Raw genomic sequence first — 19,108 nt, forward strand, 5'->3', positions numbered from 1 at the left:
GACTGGGCTACTTATTATTAAACTATTAACACTAATTTACGAAATAAATGTAGCATATTGAAATTAAAAAAAAAGGAACACATTCTTGCTAAAGTTTATGTACAATAAAACTAGCTTAAAAGATCATCCTAATAACTAATATTGTAGGTTGCTAATAATAGATTGTACGGCTGTGAGCTCAACTAGGAGCTGCGGCAGCGGAAACAGGCCTTAAATCCACGTTTGATGGCGCGCATATTATGAATAACTTGTTCCTGAAAGGTAAATAAATAAAATGAGATTGATTTGCATTGACAATGTATTCTGTGTTTTTGAGAATGCGGACAACTGACCTGCATTAAATTGAAACACATGGCAATCAAGGCCATGCCCAGCAACAGATAGACGGCACATAAAATGAAGCTCACCTCGACCTTGTCTTTATCGGCGGTTATCTGCATTGCGGGAAACCAATTATTTAATTTATTGTTTTCCTATGCAATGAATGCAGTGTAATCTTACCACACGATCACCTGGCACCAAATCGCCAAACCCAATGCTGCTCAAAGAGATAAAACAGAAGTAGCTGCCATCCAGATAGTTCCAATCCTCCCAGCGTCCAAAGAGAATGGCACCCGAAAGTATATAGCTATATATAGAAAACAAATTTATAAAACTGATCTATATACATATATACTTAATGTATAAGAACCCACCTGACCATCACAAAGACACAAACGGTTAGGGGCACTGTGATCTCGTCGGTGCTGCCTCGAATTTCACGTTCTATATCCGAATCTGAATCTGTGTAAGGCACATCTAGCACACTGGACGTTTGCACCGAGCTCTTGGTGTAGTCACTACTGCTGCTGCTGCTACTGTTGCTTGTGCTATTGCTGTTGCTGGAGTAACTGGAGCTGCTGCCACCTCGCGCACTTTCCATCTGATGCAGCTGCAACTAATAAATGGCTTAATACGAATATTCTCTTGGAGTAAGTCGGTTACTTACTGCTCTGGCTAGTTGACGTAGTTTGCGTCGCTCGCGTATTATGCGTCTTTTGGCAACGCCTGGACAGATGCGACAGAGACACACCTTGGAGTAGATCCACTTGAAGGATTTGGCAAGCACATCGCCTATCAAAAAAAATAAATAATTAAACAAACAGTTGAATCCTAAGCTCAGCTTAATTAAAGCCTAATGATATCAAAGGTTGCGGTTATAAATATAATTTTAATATGGATCATTGCTGGTTCTTTCTTTTAGAATTATATTTGAACTTTCACTCATCATTAAATGTATCACTTTTTATGCTTAAGTAGAAAACATATAATTGACTGCTTAAGTGGAAAACATATAATTGACTCTAGTCTTGCATTATAAATCCACCTTTACTTTAGAATATACATTATAATTCTAAAGAAATGCTTTTAAAATAAATCGAAATAAACTTCTTCCTCACCTATATTCGACAGGTAGAGCAGAAAGAGTGGCATGCCAATGATGGCATACAGAATAGTCACCAACTTTCCCCAGTCAGAGCTGGGCGTAATGTTGCCATAGCCAATGGTAGTGATGACCGTTAGCGAGTAGAGAAATGCACCCGAGAAGCTCCACTGATGATCGACATCGGGACCCAGCAGTTGTTTCTTTACCACAGCGCGTTGATAATCTAAGAGCGCATCATTGACACTGCATTAAAAAGAGAATTTAAACTAAATTAATCAGTTTATTAATATATATTTTGATCATACCGTTTTCTGTAGACCTGGCGATCGAAGAAACTGATGTTTTCAGCTGTCAATTCCCATATGCGATTAAGGCAATCTCCGCTGAAGTTGCGCTCGATAAAACGATGCGGTTTTATTATTTTCATTTTCTCGTTTTCGAATATCTCAATGGCTTGGAAGACAAAGGCGCCGCCAATGGTATAGAATGTCACCAGGAGTATGATGCCCACATTGCTGAACATAAACGCGGTAAAGTGACGACAGTGATCCTTGAAGCGCTCAAATGCCGGCTTCTCTCTGCGTCGAAAGGAGCTGCGCCGCGACGACATGGCGCCGTGACCACATCCAAACTGGCCAATTTAGCAGCACGATGCGACGTCGTCTCCAATGGCCTCTGTCTGCACATGCTTCAATCGGATTGGTCTGCCCATTGAGACGATTTACTTGTTGAAAGCTGCAACACACAAAATACAAATAAATACAATGTATAAATAATAGTATGCAATATATAAACATTTAATTATTTTAAGGACTTCCTATGAACGCAACGATTAAACAAACTGACATATAAACAAACGTTTTTTTTTTTTTTTTTTTAAGATATATAAATCTTAGCATGGTGTCTACTATTTATATATGTTTACAACAAATTTAAAGAATGTTTACGCTCTAGTTCAACGTTTACTGAATACTCTTTTAGTCTGTTTCCTTACAAAATTGCGAAACAAATAAACAAATTCTTAATTTATTTAGTAATTTTCTTTTTTTATTATTAAATTTAGGGAAGTACAACTTTTTCGCCAGTTTTAGTTACTTGATCGTTTAGAGTTTTTAAGATATACATGCATAGCATTGAATAAATTAAAACTATCCGTTATAATATTTGTGTATATAGCTCCTTTTGTATTAAACAAATATGTATTGCTTTCTAGGTTTTAACAATAATGAAATTCTCCAATTGTATTTGTAACATAAATAATTTAATTCTTCGTTTTAAAATGAATAAGTTTTATGATGTAGCAAAGTTTGAAAGATTTACAGTGATATGTATGTATATTTATTGGAACAAAAGATATATCCTAGGACCGCTACACGTGCACACCATCGATAAACCGTATAGGATTTTGTTCCCCTTCGGGAAATAACTCATTTTAATGTCTAATATTTTTGTGAGTGCTCTCTTTGCTTTGACATTTTTATGGTATTTTTGAACAAATTAATTTCGAAATTCATTTCGCGATACGCCATTGTTGTTGTCGTTGTTTTATAAATGAACTAGCTGAATATGAATTATTTGAGTTTGGCAACTGGTCGTCTATGTGCGGCGTCTCGGCTGGGATTGGATGGGGATGTGGATGGGGATGTGGATGCGTATGGAGATGACCATGAGTGTGGGTGGCATTTCTGGGATTGCTCTAGTGATGCGCATGCTGAATTCTGATGACACTTGTCGCCTAGTTTCGAAAACTAGGCGTCAAATCAAATGGCTGAGAGATTTCCCATAGCCCATAACGGCGATGTGGCGGCTGCTGCCAAATGTTTTTCATCTCATATTTCCGCGTCCCTCGTGTTTCCCTCCCACACCCCCAATGTGAAATATGTTGCAGCTTATTTTTATATACTTCTACAAACAGGCAACAGTCATTTGTCTAATTTGTGGTTTTTTTGTTACTGTGTTGGCAAGAAACTAAAGCATATTGTGGCAGTCGAGAGATCAGTCTATTCTTAATTCATAAGCCCACACTAAGATCGAGTAATTTATACGATTTGGATAAACCAAAGCATACATAACATACAATAAGTAAGTACTCTGTATTTACAGTGCGGTAAAGGCGGAGAGAGGACGCGAGGGAATCCCATAAATTAAGTTCAATTTGCAATTGATGTCTGCATTATTTACAAACGAAAACATATTATACCACATACACGTACATAGATAATTAAAAACCAAACAAATTCGCGCCAAAAGCAAATGAAAATCAAAGCTAACAAAATTGTGGTTATAGAAACGAACGGGCTGGCTCGACCAGCAGCTACCCTGCAATATGTTTTTAAACAAAAAAATTAAACGTTTTTCCCATTAAAGTTAAAATAATAATTATTTTAGTTTTTAGTATTATTTATTCAGAAAGTGGGAAAACTTGTTTGAAACATTTACAGGGTATTGAAATCAGATGAAAATTACGAACATCGAAAGACATTAACGAGATGATTGAAATGTGGGTGGCAAATACAAAAAAAAAAAATAATACTAAAAATGAGAGGAACTGATCAAGAAAAAATGTCTATGTCAACTTGATGTTTATGCGTTTAATGTAATTAAGCGATCATAAAAATTGAAAATACTCAAAACAGGAGGAGAAGGTACACAAAACGATCATGGAGAAACAGATTTATAGGCATATATGTAAGACAACTACGAAAGAAGATTTAATACCCTATTGGCAACATTTAATCGTCCGATAAACTTTTTTAATCAAGAGAATATATTTTACAGCTTCCTATTAAATTGAACAAATAAATTTAGTAAGTTGAATTTTTATGTGTGGATCTTATAACATTTTTTCCATACGTTTCACGGAATAAACTATCAATGTGGAGCTCAAATTGAACAAATTATAATAAACGTTCACTCTTACAATTGAAAATTAAAAATTAAAATTATATCACAAACGGAGTTTAGACATAAAGACATAAATTAATATTTCAACCAGTGATTATTGAAGACACGAACCAGTTGTAGAATTCAAACATATTTATACAATACTATTTCAAATTGTAATGCTGGCGACTCTGTGGATAAACCCATAAAACAAATGGTTTATTCTTGTTTCCCGTTGTTTATAGAAACAAGCAAAACATATTAATTGAAAAATAAAACAGAAATATGAAAATATTGTATGGGGGCCGCGTTTTTTAATTCTACCGATTAAGGCGTGCCATTAGCATTAAATAAAAGATCAAAAGCAGCTAAAAAAAGGGAAATGGAAAAGGCGAAACTGCTGCATGATTTGTGCTAATACTCTAGCTAATACCATGAGAAATATCTTTTAAATAACTGTTTGTAAATTTCTTCTGGGAAGTGGAGGCTCTTTTAAGATTTTGTTGTTTTTTGCATAGCTTTTAGTTCAAATTGAAATTACCTCATAAAGTTTGGCATTGTTTATAGCTGAACAGCGAAAGAACAAGAGAAGACTAAAGAACACCGCCGAGATATCGAAGGTTAAAAGGGGATCAGGGGAAGATCGTGTTTATGCTGCCTACAAAAATAATACGACCGCAAACAATTCGCTTAATAATGCAAACAAAACACACACAAAACATTAAGAAACTCTTAAATCCCACCAAAAAAAAAAAAGACAACAAAGAAGAACACACTTGCATAATTTAATGTTTTTTGCATATTTTTGTGCTGTTCATAATTACCCACGTCAAAAAGAAAACGAACAAAAAATAAATAGAATATTATAATAGACAGGCATAGAATGTTAAGTGCCAACGGGAACACGAGCAAAACATTTGAAAATTGAATACAACCGAAATGTTTGAATGCAAATGAAAAAGTCTGCGAAATGAAGATGCATGTGTATTTGTGCAAGCCAAATGACATGGATAATAATAAATTACAGCGGCATACATACATATTGCGTATTCTATGTTTACGTGTGTGTGTGTACTTTGGCTAGCAAATGTTGTTCATTTCACTTGACAGACTGACAAACCCAAATTGATGTGATGTGATGTGAGGCCGCAGACTGTTAGAAAAAAAAAAAAACTAATTTTCGTGCATTGACCGGCGTATTGAGTTGCCGTAGCTTCTGACGACCTGGTTTTGTATGTATATTTTGTTTTTTTTTTTTTATTCTGGTATATAGTACACGTGTACTCATTGCACACGCATTTACACAAATGTAAATTTATCTCATTAATTGTTCATCTTTCGTATTTACACTAAAGCTTGAGCTCATTTATCATGAACAATCGATAACTATCAACGATCACCATGACGTGCTTTTTTTGTTTGTTGTTGCTGTCCGTCGATGTGTACACAGTGTACATATGAACATGCATACATACATAGTAATGTTATTATTGCTGTTTTGTGTTATTTCTTTGCCAGATGTCCGTGAGAGACGCGCCGGCCGTGACGTCATAAATGCGCCGTCGTCGTCGTCGTCATTGCATTGTTGCGATTTACGGTTCGTTTCGTTTCGTTAGATATTTTGAATTATTTTTCGCAGCAGCTGACTTGCATGCACATCATCTATTTTAAAACTACAATGCGCTATATGTTATTTTATCAATGATTCAATATACAAATATTTATGTTGCTCTATTTCTTGCAATACATTTTCCTTTTTCTTTCATTCTTTTGTGTTTGTGTTTTATGCGTTTGGCACCTGCAGTGCTGTTGCTATATTTTATTTTTAAACGCACATTACTTAATTCCACACACTTCACTAGACGATGCCGACGATTTCAAATTCGTCTCTGCGGCATTTATTTGCGAAGCTGCGCGCGCTCTTCTGGAAAATGAGACGTTCCGTTTGCCTCAACGTTCTACTGCCCACTGGCCACATTATATTAATAGAAGGCTCATACAAATGCTAATCTTGACGCTTCACCTGTGACGTCGCAATTGGCTCAAAGCTCTCTCTGAAATAAAAGAGAGCGCCACATTGAGAGTGAGAGTGCAAGTCAGTGATGCCACAAATTTTGAAAATATTCAAAACTTTTTGAAAAGTGAAATAGAGTAAATATATTTTTAAATCACATTATAAATTTATTTGTCTTCTAAAAACGACAATTTTTTTAAAGCACTCTTATAAACTCATCTGATCGTTACGGCTGAAACGCAGTTACTGCTTACTTCCGTTTCCTTACTTTTCAGAAAAAGGCAAATATGAATTCTATTTGATTTTTGACTTGAAACCATTCTCCATTAGAGGAGCAACATCCTCGGGAGTGCGATTTCTCGTCTCTGGCAAGTATCTGTAAGTTAACAAAAAGCCATAAACACATATAACAGCGAAAACCAAGAAAGCAAACGATCCAATGCTGTCGCTTAGTATGGGAAAAATCATGCCAATCACAAAATTCATGATCCAATTGGAAAGGCTGCCCAAGGCCATGACAGCGGCACGTGGCGATATCACAAAAAGCTCTACATATAAAACTATAAGCGGATGTTGTCAATGTTATCGATAACAAACCTGAGCCTATGAAATAGGGCATCGGACCAAGCGCCATATTGAAAGACAGCATGTATAAAGCGAGCAAGATAATACAAAAATACGCCAGCCATTTAAAGACATCCTAAATATAAAAATAAATATTAATATATGCAAGTAATCTGCTAAGAGAGACCAACCGCAAAGTGTAATCCAAAACTGAGTAGCAACATAAATAGAGCCGACAAAATGCATGAGAGCATCATCATAAGACGTCGATCGAATTTGGCCATAAGGACGACACCGCACAGAGCGGCCAAAAAGTTAAGCACACCCAGTGCAAAGTTGAGCCACAAAGCCACCGATGTGCTGAAGCCCGCATCCGTGAACGTGGCCACCGAGTAAAACCAGATCTAGGCAAATCGATAGTTACAGTTAAACATTAATAGTTAATCGATAAATTGAACGCACAGCATTGATGCCGCTTCCTTGTTGAACAAAATGAAAGGAGCAAACCAGAATGATAGCCATTTGCAATTTGCCATTGCAGACGACATCCTTGATGCTCATCGATGGCTCTGCTCCATGTGCCGCAGCTTCGATCTGGGCCAGCTCCTTTTCAGCACGCTGGTCTAGCCCACGCAAATGCTGGAGCACCATCTTCGCCTCTTCCTTTCTGCCCTTCGCCACGAGAAATCGCGGACTCTCGGGGTAAAAACACGAGCACAGCGAGCCGATCCAAACGAATATGATGAATGCAGATAGTGCCCAGTGCCAATGTTCCTTGGTTCCCCACACAAAGTCAAAGCTTAATAGTTGACCCACGACAACGCCACCAGTAATGCCGATGCAGGTGAAGACGCCAACGCTGCCGCTTAGTTCGGGCGGCGCAAGCTCGACCAGATACATGGGCTGCGTGGAGTAGACAAGGGCGGATGCCACACCCCCAAGGAGACGACCCAACAGCAACATTTCCACCGATTTGACAATATAGCGACAAAGCAAAAACAACAAAAACGACATGGTGAATATAAAGTCAGTTATGCGGAGCGTGCCGCGTCGCCCGAATCTGGTGTTTAAACTGGCTGCGCACAACGAACCAAAGATACCACCTATCTGTTATAAACTGAATATGAACAACTTCATTCTTTCAGGCTTGCCATCGTTAGTTACCTGAAACACCGACACTATAATAGCCCAGAGCAAGGTGGTTTGTCCATCGCTGAGTTGTGTTGAGTAGTGCGCATTGAAGGATTCTGCAGCCCACGTTTTGATGAACTGCAGAATTGTCATTAAATGATTACATCTTCAGGTTTCAAATGCAGCTTACCTCAGCGGGCGCATTCATCACCCCAAAGCAGTAGCCAACGGGCAGAACGGAGCCAATGGTGACGGCAATGCATAAGAACAGCAGGATGGAGCACCAGCCTCCCCCATCTGTATCCTGGTTCATTTTGTGTACTGGCAACGCAAACGCTGCTATTTTTATTTAAAATTCGACATATTACAGAGTAACTGCTAGTCGTGTTTTATTGTACATATATACACATATAAATAGTGGTAATAGTTATGTTGTAATTTCAGAACTTTGAACGTAGTCCTTGGCTCATGAGCGGCTTCACGTCCTTGGGCTCTCGGCCACGCGTCTCGGGAAGATAGCGCCAGGTGAGGAATAAGCAGAGCAAGCAAATGCACATGCACGGCATGAAGGCAAAGGAGCTCCACACGTTCTGCAGCAGTGGAAAGCACATGCCAATCAGAAAGTTGCCAATCCAGGAGAACAAACTGCCCATAGACATGGCCACTGGACGCGGCGCATCCTCAAGCAGCTCTAAAAGCAAAAATAGAATTAAAGAAACGCAAACTTTCCCCAGAATTCAGGCACTCACCGGAGCCAATAAAGTAGGCAATGGGTCCCAGGCCTAATTGAAAGCCTAGGATAAATGTCAGGATGAACATGATGCTGACAATGCCCAAGGCATTACTCTCTGTGCTCAGCATGCAGTACAAGGAAATGGACATGCCCGCTAAGGAGACGGCACACAAGCCACAAGAGATCAGCATCAAGGGACGACGATTGAACTTACGCAGCAGCACTGGACCCATAAGCGAAGCAACCAAATTGAAGCCACCAATACCCATGTTCAGCCAAGTGGCCAAATTAGCGGAGAAGCCTGCCTTCGTCAGTATGGACAGTGAGTAGAAAAAGATCTATTGTAGCGGAAGAATCACTTTAAGAGCTGGAGGAAGAAATTTGGCGAAATGAACTTACCGCATTGATGCCGCTCAACTGCTGTGTGGCTTGAAAAGCGCAGACCAGCAGCAAGGGCAGAAAGAGTTCGCTATCCTTGAGCACTTCGCAAATGCTGCTCGCCTTTTGATTCGACTGTAATGTGAGGTGCAAATCGTTGAGTTCCTGCTGCACATTGCTCTGTGCGCCACGCACACGGTGCAAGGCTGCCGTGCTGCCGTCAACATCTCCTTTGACCAAGTACAGCCAACGAGGACTCTCGGGGAACGCCACCAGTGGCAACAGGCAAATGAGCACCAGCAGCGCATAGAAGCTCAAGGCGTACGGCCAGTTCTCTTCAGTGCCGAGCAGCTGAGGCATGCTGACAATCTGCGACAGCAATATGCCACCGGTGATGCCAATGCAGGTGAAGACGCCAACGCTGCCGCTCAGCTCGACAGGTGCCAACTCAAGCAGATACATGGGCTGGGCGGTGACAATCAAAGCGGAGGCAATGCCGCCGAAGAAACGTGCCGTCATCAGCATCTCCAGCGATTTGGCAGCACGACACCAGGTGAATAAGATGCCACAGATCAAGAGAATAATACTGCTGATGATCAAGGTGCCTTTACTAGGAAGTAGAAACAAAAGAGGTAATTGAGTTGATCTTGCTGCGCATTTCATGAAATGCTTACCGTCCATATTTGTTGCAGCAGAAGGCGCCAAAGCAGGAGCCCACAATGCCGCCAATCAAATAGATGGACACTATGCATGTCCACAGCAAATCCAATTGGCTCCAACTGGTATTCGTATCGTATTCGCTAGCCAAAATGTTGTCACACCAGCCCTTGATGATCTCCGCGGGCGCGTTAAGCTCACCGAAGAAGTATCCAACGGGCACAGTGCTGCCCAGAGTTGTAGTCAGGCAGATGGCCAACAGGAGCCAGTTCCAGCCCTGGGCAATATCGTTTATATGCTAAGGGAGAAAGAGAAAGCAATAATAACAAATTAACATATGGAAAAAAACAAAAGATTTAAGACACAAACTCGCCAGTCAGCGAAAGTGACAGTTATGTATGTGAAATGTGTGTGAGTGTGTCGAGAAGGTAACGTGTGCCTGGTACGATAGATCACCATTATGACGACCATAGCTCCGCAACTTCGATGCGCTATCCGTCGATGCTGCTGAACAACTGTCTTTTTGTTGACTCAGTCTCTCCGAAAATACAGCTTTCAAGAGCTGATAGAGATAACCGCGTGTCACGAGACAACAAATAAATATCACAACATGCTATAAATGCATAGTGTAGTTGTCAAGTGTGTTTATACATTAAAAGTTTAAATTTTGAAAATTTCTTATCAAATTTTGCTGCTGTGCAAAAACAAAACTTCAGATTATAGAATATTTTAAACATATTTAACACAATATAGTAATCCACTTCTAAACTTTATTTTCTTATTATAATCATAACTTAAGAACAAAGCTGAAGCTTAGGATTTAAATCAAAAAGTATAAAAATACATTCTACTCTATAACAATTTAATTTTCAATCTACTTTCCGTACTCAGTGTGAAACTTCGTGTCACGAAGAGTGTTCAACTCATGCCGCTCATGATGACACAGACTTTATCTCGGCAGCAACGATAAACAAGGCCCCAAAAGACTTGCCAATTACTTTTACAAAAGCATTTAGCCAAGTTACACATATTTCCTAGTTATCATTAACTTGTCATGTTTTTGCTCTTATCACAAACTGGAAGTAGAATTTTCGAATGTGTGAATGTAGAAAACACTTAAATAGTAAATATATCGTATGGGTCCATACTATAATTTAATCAATGAAGTTGTTGATGCAAGATGGTTTTGCTGTTACTGACTCATCATCTGCTAAAATAATAATGTCCGAATTTGTGATTAAAAAAAACACAATATAAAAATCCCTTCCCGTAATATGAGATCTTCGTTAAGATCTTTGAATTATATTTTGTTTGATTTGTTGTCTTATTTATTTCTCGTTATAAGTACATTGCAATTATGTTTAAAGTTTGCCTCTGCTGAATTAGAGCTGAGTATTATATAGCCTAATTATATCCCTCTCTTCAACTCAATATCTTGTGTGGTTAAGCACAATAAATTTAATTAGCAAAGTAACTACAGTCTTTCTCAAGGCAATTAACTTGAACTTGTGCAGCGATAAGAATTGTGCCATCACCTTTACTTTGGCTGTCTGCACGATATACAGGGTGCTCTTATCATAGTTATGACAATTACAATTAACCATTAACTACATAGAAAAGGCATTTACAGCATGCACACAACATTTTGATTTGATTGAGCAACTTATTGTCTCTTTTACAGGCACTTTCAAGCTTATCAATTAGTTATAATAACAACAATGCTTAATTTTAAATTACAACTAAGTTCCCTGATGCCCTGAGTGTGTGCGCTCTCTATGCTCTATTTGATCTTGGAACGGAAGCCCTTGGCAACGAGGGGCGCAACGTCAGAAGGATCTCGGCCCAACGTTTCCGGCAGGTAGAATTTCGTTAGCAGGAAAAGTAAAACGCATGTAATCGAGAAGGGCAGAAAGACAAAGGCGCCTATTGCGCTCTGCAGACTGGGGAACGCCATGCCAATAATGAAATTGCATGTCCATGACGCCAGACTGCCCATTGACATGGCCACAGAGCGTGGAGCCACCTCAAACAATTCTGCAAATAAGAAACGTTAATATAATATGCTTAAGACACACAGAACAGTAAGCAGACCTGAGCCAATGAAGTAGGGAATGGGACCGAGACCGAATTGATAAAAGAATATATAGCCCATGATGCAAACGATGCAGGCCCAGGCGAACCAGCTGACAGATTCCTATAGGAAGTGAGCAATTAGTGGAAATTCTTGAATAGAAATAATGCCTCTTACAATATAGTTCAGCACAAAGGCAATGCAGAACAGGAATAGTGCACAAAGTGCGCTGGATAACATCATGAGTGTGCGACGTCTGCAGGTGGCCATCAAGAGCGGTCCCAACAGCGAAATGACCAAATTCAGGCCTCCAGCGCCTAAGTTGGCCCACTCTGCATCACTATCGCTGAAGCCCGCCTTGGTGAAGATGGACACCGAGTAGTAGAAGATCTGTGTGCCACGAAAAGAGACAATTATTAAATATAGAAGTTTAATTTGCGTTTACAATTACTCACCGCATTAATACCCGACAACTGCTGGCCACCTTGGAAGGCGCAGACTATGATGAGCGGCATGAGAAGGCGCGGGTCACGTAGCACATCACAGAAGCCACTGGCTTGGCTATTATCATTCGACTCCGCCTCCATTTCGGCAATCTCCTGCTCAATCAGCTTGGCCGCACTCTTGCCACGCAGTCGCATCAGTTCCCGGCGAGCTGCCGAGGAATCGCCCTTCATCACATACAGATACTTGGGACTCTCAGGGAAGACAAACGATGGCAGATAGCAGACAATGACGAGCACCAAGTAGGCAGCCAACGCATAATGCCAAAGCTTCTCGGTGCCAAAGACATCTGACAAGCTGCAGACTTGGGCCACAACAACGCCGCCAGTGACGCCGACGCCACAGAAGACGCCCAAGGTGCCACGCTGTGCTGCCGGCGCCAGTTCAGACAAATACATGGGCAGAGTGGCGGTGACGAGGCCCGAGGAGAGACCCACAATCAGGCGACCCAGGATGAGCATCTCTACGGAGGATGCGGAGCGACAGAAGAAGAAGAGCACCGCTCCAATGACGAACAATCCAGCGCAGATGAACAAGCATACTTTTCTAAGGAGAGAAAGCAAGAGTCTATATTAAAATTTGTTTTTTACGTTAAAAAAATAAATGGGATCGGTAATTTGAAAATAATTGAATAACGTTTGTGTTTAATTTGGTTTTAACGAAATTCGCTGCATTTTGCAGACTAACAAAAATATATTTTAAAACTTTTTATAAATGAATCTAATACTAAAATAAACTTCTAAAATAAATTTGCGAGTACTTTATTTGGTCGCATCTGTTTTTGTAATGCAAGTATGAATATTGGGTTGTGGATCCTTTTTCCTTTTGATTTTTAATACATTAAAAATTATTAAAAATCATGTACATTTATCAAATTTATATCGTAAATCAATATGTATTGTACGAGTATATGGTCTATGTATGGTAAAAATAGAATTTGATAAATTTTTGTATTCTCATATTCTTAGCTCTCTTTTATTATCAATCTAGCTTTTTCTGCTGCAAGTTATTGCCAGTGCTGACGTTTAGAAACATTTTGACCAACTGACCCTTGGAAACTATACACCCGATTATCAAAAACAATTAGGTTAATTCCATGCAAATTGATAAGCACAGCAAAAATTCCATTTAGCGATTTGAGAAGCTTATCAGTTATGCACTACTAACCTGCCAAATTTATTAGCCAATCCAGCGCCACCCAGCGATCCAATAGCGCCGCCAACCAGGAAAATTGACACTATAGATGACCAGAGTATATCTAATCCGCTAGGGCTCAACGAGCTGCCATATTTCTCATATATGGTTTGATTACACCACGCTTTCATAAGCTGTCGAAACATCAGGAAATTGATTAGCACGATTATATAGTTAAGAATTTAAACAATAGTTTTTAATCTAGCCTCCTTTTCTAATGTTTAGGGTACACATAATTTTCTGTTATTTGATAATTTTAAAATGAATTTTATTAATAATAAAATTCTGTGATACATAGGATATCCAGAGCAGCGGGGATCTTCAGAATGAATACAATAATTTTCTGTGATCACACCAACATCTACAACTAATTTTCAACTTAAATTGCTTTTTACCTAATTGAAAATGAAGTTAAAATAATGCTAATAAAAAACAAGCTATTATAATCTTCAAAATCTAGATGTTTATATTGTCAAACATACAGATAGACATTACTACATAATCTAGGATGGTTTTAACTTATAGAAATTAAAGGTGTTTTCTTGATGTTATGGAGTTGGAAATATCTTCAAGATATTCGATCGATCCTAATTTGTTATACCCTCCTAACTTTTTGTATCATGTATATCAAGTTTAGTAGATTTGTAATCTATAGTTATGCTTACCGTTGCGGGAGCGTTGATAACGCCTATGCAATAGCCAGTGGGAACTGCAGCTCCCAGGGTCGTGGCAAAGGCAATCAGCAATAGCAGTTTGCTCCATGGTGGTTTCTATATATAGATGATAAGACGCGTGTTTAATATTCATTCATTTTCGAAAAAACTTCAATGTCAAGTGAAATGGAAAGTCATAGAAATGTTTAAAATAGTATTTATAGTATAGTAGTTTATTTTGATTATATTAATGATGATGTTGAAGTGCGTCATTCGCGTTATTCGCTTATCAATTCATCCATACATCGCACATGACGCTGATTAATTTATTTCTGACCGTAATTGCCACTAATTAACTGACCTCTGTCAGTTCTCCAGAGAGGGAAAGTGGCCGCATTTTTTAATTGGCATTTTTGTCCGATTTATTTTTGTGCATTGACAATTGAATTATGTGTTTTGATATTTATAGACCGAGACACGCGCAGTCAAAACAATCAAACCATCATCACAGTGGCCTAATGTCTAGCAATTTTTTGCACTTGAAAGTAAAGAAGAAATTAATCCAAAGGCTCGCCGGCTCATTAAATAGTGGGGGGCAACTGATAAGAAAGGCCGAAATACAGCTGATAACGAAGTGTACACAATGACAAATTCGCTATGTACAGAACACATTGCTTACATGTGTGCGTTTGAAAATGTTATATTTTTCAGATATGTATATACACATAAATATATGTATATATGTATGTGTCAACACTGGTGGCTGCTGAAGTCAAAAAGCGCTTTTGAACAGCGATCTTCTATATGTAAATACGTTACAGCTAGTAATAAAAGTATTTGCTCAAGGCTAAGCACAGAGCTTTTGATAAGTGTTTTGTCAATGCAATAAACGACTAACAACTAATATAGTTATGATGGCATTTAATTTTTACGGCAGTTCACAAAAAATGAGCAAACAAATTGTAATTTGTAGACATTTATGATGTAAAACAAAAAATATAACCCTATTGATATTAGTCATTGTTGTAGGTACTGCAAAGTTTTACATATGTATATGTGTACATATTTACATACTTTATTTACCAGCTACAGGTCGCGCTTTTGCTCGTAATTTATGCGAATGCAATACTGCATATAAATGCAGCGAGAAAGATATGTATAAATGAATATCTAATCTCACTTTGCCTAACAAAAGACTTGGTAAGAACACAAAGATACATTTATGACTGTGCCAGTAGAAAGAAGGAAAGTGCAACAGGGATAGAAAGTATGCGTGTACTTCATAAGTGCAGTTACAAAGCTTTGAATACGAGTAGAGTAGGTCAACGATCTGTCAATGTAAACAGAGCGTCGAGTTTGAAGGGCAACAAAGAAAGAGAGTGAAAGCAGTGCAGACAGATAGACAGGAGGATAGAAGACACCTTTGTCACTTGCCATTGCTCACCTGATTTGTTTCCGTCTGTTGAGGCGCTATTTCAACCTTAAACACCGGGTTCAAATGTTCAGCCTCTGCATGATTAACATTTGGCATTTTTATGAAGCACTGTTTTCTTTTTTGTTGTTGTTGTTAACAATTAAACTTCACTCAGTATGGTCGCGTACAATAAACCTGTGTGCGTTGCAAAATAATGAGCGGTAATTATTGCCACTTTTTCTATGCTGCCGGCGTCTGCATTGGCTTGTTAGTGTTGTATAACAACATACAAACACAAATACGCGAAGAATTAAATGCGTGCCTTATAAAAATTGAACACAGCGTAATTTGTTTAACAATATTGTCGTAGGCTAAAAATAGATACAACAATGAGACCGAGCCACGCAAAAAAAGCTAGCGCCGTCGTCCGACACCTGTGTGCGACTAATACGGGAAAACTTTGTTTTGGTAGCATGCGACAGCGACGGCGAAACTCAAAGCTTTTAACTCACCAACAACATCCGCTTTGCCAATAGAAGCTTTCTACATGCTGCGGCAACAGAGCAAAGCTTTTAAAGCGCGTATGGCAATCGACTATTCGATTACAACGATAGGTATAAAACACAAGATTCCATCGGCAACTCTAAAGTTGTCGTCAGCTGTTTTGGTTTTTTTGTTGACGTTGTAGCAGTGTTCGCTGGCCAGTGCATATATAAGTATTATTATTATTTTTGTTAATAAAATAAGTAGAATTTAAATAAATATCGGTCACCATGTCAGTGGCATACGATTCCGTGTTGTCGACAACGGCAGTGATTAGCACAGTTTTTCAATTTTTGTCCGGAGCGTAAGTATAACAAACAAAATTTGCCACTATCGATAATGAATTGTTTGGTTATTAATTAATTGCAAAAACAAAAACAACGTATTTAAATGCCGGCAACAGCGTAATTTGTCGCAAGTACATACAAAAGAAGAGCACCGGCGACTCCTCTGGCGTGCCATTCATATGTGGCTTCTTATCGTAAGTACAAAATTACCAATTGTCGACGTAGACAAGACAAGATATGAGAAGAAAATATAAGAAGTATTCTATTATTTGCATTGTTGATACAGCTGCAGCTTTTGGCTACGCTATGGAGTGCTAACGAACGAGCAGAGCATCGTTATGGTCAATATAATCGGTTCAACGCTATTTCTGATCTATACGCTTGTCTACTATGTGTTTACAGTAAATAAACGTGCCTATGTCAAGCAATTTGCCATCGTTCTTGGCATCCTCATTGGTGTCATTGTTTATACGAACACCATGCAAGACGAACCTCAAAAGATGATACATTTTACAGGTGAGAAAGCACGTTCCACGATAATAACCCACAACTAATTGTATTAATAATTTTACAGGCATTGTTTGTTGCATTGTTACGGTTTGTTTCTTTGCCGCGCCCCTCACGTCGCTGGTGCATGTGATACGAGTGAAGAACTCGGAGAGTTTACCTCTGCCCCTCATTGCCACATCGTTCTTTGTTAGCCTGCAGTGGCTCATCTATGGCATATTAATATCTGATTCGTTTATACAGGTGAACATTTTCCCGTGATGTGCATTTAATCATTGTCTCCCTATACATTATAAATTTGTTGTATGTGCATTTTCAGATACCCAATTTCCTTGGATGTCTACTGTCCTTGCTGCAATTAGGACTCTTTGTTTTGTATCCGCCACGTAGCTACAGCTATTCCGGCCAAGGCTATAAATTATTGGAACAGGCTGTGCCCTTCTGAATTGCATATATTACATTATTTAGTTGTGTACTTATACTGCGCATTTTGCAAACATGATAATTAAGCATAATACAGGTATATACTTATATATGTATATTTTGATATAACGTATCGCTTGCTTAGTTACTATATAGTCGTATACGTATTTGTAGCATTTAATGTAATATACTATATTTATTTATAAAGCAATTTCGGTGTCATATATTTCTTTGTGGACTTACGCTTTTAATCTGGTCACTTTCTGCACCCATCGGAATGTATTTCAGTAAAAGCGAATTCTGATAAACACAACACAAAACACGTATCACTCAATTGCTTGCTGAAAACTAACTAATTCTTGATATACGAAAGATTTTTGTATTTTGGCCCAGTGAGCGGACTGCAATCTTTATCATCGTGCTGATATGTTGATAATCAACTTTTTGTATTTGGTGTAATTGGGGGAAAACTTGCATTGGTACTAATTCAATAAATATTCTCAACGCGGCCCCTTATCGCATTATTATTAATTTTCTGCTCATGGCGTTCATCTTTATCGTTTAATAGCGCTTGTATTGGCATAATTTAACGGAAGTGGAATGTCCATTGATAAGATGCGTGTATTACGTATGTATATGATTAGCACTCATAGAATCGAAAACATATTGTGACGATGATGCTTTAAATCAATTGTGTCAAGTGGCTGCCAGATAGCCACATAATTCCACTTAGAAGATAATCATTGTTTTTTAAGTTCCCACACGTGGTATTCATTCCATTCAACACCTTTAAATTTTCCATTGCGCGGCAAAGCAACTGTGAGTCGATAGCACAAACGAAATGAAACCTTGCGCGTTTATTATCGATAACGAGGCGATAGCGAACACTGCTGTATATCAACAATTGCTATCGTTCTTCGTCATACGTCCGAGCTAATTTTCGCATTTAATTTACAACACAAAAAAGACAAAGCTGGTAATTCGTCAGCCATGCAGGAACAAAGCCCCGAGTTGTACGAGGAGGTCAAACTATTCCGCAATGCTCGCGAACGCGAGAAGTACGATAACATGGCCGATTTGTATGCCATCATAAACACAATACAGCAGCTGGAGAAGGCGTATATCAGAGATTGTATTACGCCGCAGGAATACACAGCAGCGTGCTCCAAGCATTTGGTGCAATACAAGATTGCCTTCAAGCAGGTGCAGTGCGATGAGTTTCCCACTGTCGACACATTTGTGAAGAAGTTCCGCCTGGATTGCCCTGCGGCCCTGGAGCGTATTCGCGAAGATCGTCCGATTACCATACGCGATGACAAGGGCAACACATCGAAGTGCATTGCGGAAATTGTGTCGCTGTTTATCACGATCATGGACAAATTGAGGCTGCAAATCAATACCATGGACGCACTGCAGCCAGATGTCAAGGATCTGGCGGACAATATGAGTCGCTTGTCGCTCATTCCCGAGGACTTTGATGCCAAGGAGAAGGTGGACAAATGGTTAGGCACGCTGAACGATATGCAGGCATCCGATGAGCTGACCGAGGCGCAAGTTCGTCAATTCCTTTTCGATCTAGAGTCGGCCTATGCCGATTTCAACAAGCTACTCCATAGCCAGTAATTGTTAATGCTTTTTACAACGTCGTACATTATTATAGTCTGTATTATTCGTAAACTGTCTCAATAAAAGAACAAATTTAAGAATACATGTTACATGTTTTTTT

General features: G+C 38.9%; 5 protein-coding genes across 11 annotated transcripts; 2 read left to right on the plus strand and 3 right to left on the minus strand.

Annotated features, from left to right (window-relative positions):
• Nucleotides 1-72: 72 nt before the first annotated feature.
• On the minus strand, nucleotides 73-8,397 carry LOC132793277 (solute carrier family 2, facilitated glucose transporter member 3-like). 5 transcript variants are annotated; one of them, XM_060803045.1, is made up of 8 exons: nucleotides 5,785-6,609; nucleotides 1,732-2,161; nucleotides 1,440-1,669; nucleotides 989-1,113; nucleotides 696-937; nucleotides 502-628; nucleotides 333-434; nucleotides 73-254 (listed from the first exon to the last, which is right to left on the minus strand). In XM_060803045.1, the coding sequence occupies exons 2-8, from the start codon at nucleotides 2,034-2,036 to the stop codon at nucleotides 183-185; spliced, it is 1,203 nt and encodes a 400-aa protein (XP_060659028.1). In that variant the 5' UTR covers nucleotides 2,037-2,161; nucleotides 5,785-6,609; the 3' UTR covers nucleotides 73-182. The 5 variants fall into 5 exon arrangements, 3 of the variants coding, with proteins under 3 accessions (XP_060659028.1, XP_060659029.1, XP_060659027.1); XR_009633105.1 differs by lacking the exons at nucleotides 73-254; nucleotides 333-434; nucleotides 502-628; ... (1 more) ...; nucleotides 989-1,113; nucleotides 1,440-1,669 and adding exons at nucleotides 6,921-7,023; nucleotides 7,079-7,291; nucleotides 7,350-7,994; nucleotides 8,052-8,156; nucleotides 8,209-8,397 and having other exon boundaries at nucleotides 2,026-2,161; nucleotides 6,145-6,871; XR_009633104.1 differs by lacking the exons at nucleotides 73-254; nucleotides 333-434; nucleotides 502-628; ... (1 more) ...; nucleotides 989-1,113; nucleotides 1,440-1,669 and adding exons at nucleotides 6,921-7,023; nucleotides 7,079-7,291; nucleotides 7,350-7,994; nucleotides 8,052-8,156; nucleotides 8,209-8,397 and having other exon boundaries at nucleotides 2,040-2,161; nucleotides 5,785-6,871.
• On the minus strand, nucleotides 8,382-17,690 carry LOC132793276 (solute carrier family 2, facilitated glucose transporter member 7). 2 transcript variants are annotated; one of them, XM_060803042.1, is made up of 5 exons: nucleotides 17,626-17,690; nucleotides 9,804-10,084; nucleotides 9,151-9,739; nucleotides 8,768-9,089; nucleotides 8,382-8,709 (listed from the first exon to the last, which is right to left on the minus strand). In XM_060803042.1, the coding sequence occupies exons 1-5, from the start codon at nucleotides 17,653-17,655 to the stop codon at nucleotides 8,459-8,461; spliced, it is 1,473 nt and encodes a 490-aa protein (XP_060659025.1). In that variant the 5' UTR covers nucleotides 17,656-17,690; the 3' UTR covers nucleotides 8,382-8,458. The 2 variants fall into 2 exon arrangements, with proteins under 2 accessions (XP_060659025.1, XP_060659026.1); XM_060803043.1 differs by lacking the exon at nucleotides 17,626-17,690 and adding an exon at nucleotides 10,243-10,470.
• On the minus strand, nucleotides 10,712-17,670 carry LOC132793275 (solute carrier family 2, facilitated glucose transporter member 1). 2 transcript variants are annotated; one of them, XM_060803040.1, is made up of 7 exons: nucleotides 15,653-16,053; nucleotides 14,221-14,325; nucleotides 13,529-13,689; nucleotides 12,313-12,907; nucleotides 12,035-12,247; nucleotides 11,878-11,980; nucleotides 10,712-11,820 (listed from the first exon to the last, which is right to left on the minus strand). In XM_060803040.1, exons 1-7 carry the CDS (start codon nucleotides 15,737-15,739, stop codon nucleotides 11,567-11,569), a joined length of 1,518 nt encoding a protein of 505 aa, XP_060659023.1. In that variant the 5' UTR covers nucleotides 15,740-16,053; the 3' UTR covers nucleotides 10,712-11,566. The 2 variants fall into 2 exon arrangements, with proteins under 2 accessions (XP_060659023.1, XP_060659024.1); XM_060803041.1 differs by lacking the exon at nucleotides 15,653-16,053 and adding an exon at nucleotides 17,626-17,670 and having other exon boundaries at nucleotides 11,085-11,820.
• LOC132793280 (sugar transporter SWEET1) lies at nucleotides 16,284-17,561 on the plus strand. The gene is made up of 5 exons (XM_060803048.1): nucleotides 16,284-16,469; nucleotides 16,569-16,646; nucleotides 16,739-16,968; nucleotides 17,027-17,202; nucleotides 17,279-17,561. Exons 1-5 carry the CDS (start codon nucleotides 16,396-16,398, stop codon nucleotides 17,402-17,404), a joined length of 684 nt encoding a protein of 227 aa, XP_060659031.1. The 5' UTR covers nucleotides 16,284-16,395; the 3' UTR covers nucleotides 17,405-17,561.
• Nucleotides 17,691-18,265: 575 nt separating the features above from the next.
• Nucleotides 18,266-19,090, plus strand: LOC132789360 (vacuolar protein sorting-associated protein 28 homolog). Its single transcript, XM_060797326.1, has one exon. The coding sequence runs from the start codon at nucleotides 18,373-18,375 to the stop codon at nucleotides 19,003-19,005; it is 633 nt and encodes a 210-aa protein (XP_060653309.1). The 5' UTR covers nucleotides 18,266-18,372; the 3' UTR covers nucleotides 19,006-19,090.
• Nucleotides 19,091-19,108: the final 18 nt, after the last annotated feature.

This window comes from Drosophila nasuta, chromosome 3 (assembly GCF_023558535.2).
Source record: "Drosophila nasuta strain 15112-1781.00 chromosome 3, ASM2355853v1, whole genome shotgun sequence".
In the NCBI taxonomy this organism is placed as follows: Eukaryota; Metazoa; Arthropoda; class Insecta; order Diptera; family Drosophilidae; genus Drosophila; species Drosophila nasuta.

What these genes read in the sequence shown, in the direction of transcription:
- LOC132793280 (XM_060803048.1), top strand. Translation starts at nt 16,396, where the DNA reads ATGTCAGTGGCATACGATTCCGTGTTGTCGACAACGGCAGTGATTAGC. An exon ending in TTTCAATTTTTGTCCGGAGC is followed by an intron (nt 16,470 to 16,568) that starts GTAAGTATAACA and finishes TGCCGGCAACAG; the next exon opens with CGTAATTTGTCGCAAGTACA. An exon ending in AAAGATGATACATTTTACAG is followed by an intron (nt 16,969 to 17,026) that starts GTGAGAAAGCAC and finishes ATAATTTTACAG; the next exon opens with GCATTGTTTGTTGCATTGTT.
- LOC132793277 (XM_060803044.1), bottom strand. Translation starts at nt 8,331, where the DNA reads ATGAACCAGGATACAGATGGGGGAGGCTGGTGCTCCATCCTGCTGTTC. An exon ending in TTATAGTGTCGGTGTTTCAG is followed by an intron (nt 7,995 to 8,051) that starts GTAACTAACGAT and finishes AGTTTATAACAG; the next exon opens with ATAGGTGGTATCTTTGGTTC. An exon ending in GTTTTGGATTACACTTTGCG is followed by an intron (nt 7,024 to 7,078) that starts GTTGGTCTCTCT and finishes TTTTATATTTAG; the next exon opens with GATGTCTTTAAATGGCTGGC.
- LOC132793275 (XM_060803040.1), bottom strand. Translation starts at nt 15,739, where the DNA reads ATGCCAAATGTTAATCATGCAGAGGCTGAACATTTGAACCCGGTGTTT. An exon ending in TTATCAACGCTCCCGCAACG is followed by an intron (nt 13,690 to 14,220) that starts GTAAGCATAACT and finishes ATGTTTCGACAG; the next exon opens with CTTATGAAAGCGTGGTGTAA. An exon ending in CCTTTGTGCTGAACTATATT is followed by an intron (nt 11,981 to 12,034) that starts GTAAGAGGCATT and finishes CACTTCCTATAG; the next exon opens with GAATCTGTCAGCTGGTTCGC.
- LOC132793276 (XM_060803042.1), bottom strand. Translation starts at nt 17,655, where the DNA reads ATGGGTGCAGAAAGTGACCAGATTAAAAGC. An exon ending in TGCTGCAACAAATATGGACG is followed by an intron (nt 9,740 to 9,803) that starts GTAAGCATTTCA and finishes TCTACTTCCTAG; the next exon opens with TAAAGGCACCTTGATCATCA. An exon ending in TGCCTACTTTATTGGCTCCG is followed by an intron (nt 8,710 to 8,767) that starts GTGAGTGCCTGA and finishes TTTTGCTTTTAG; the next exon opens with AGCTGCTTGAGGATGCGCCG.
- LOC132789360 (XM_060797326.1), top strand. Translation starts at nt 18,373, where the DNA reads ATGCAGGAACAAAGCCCCGAGTTGTACGAGGAGGTCAAACTATTCCGC.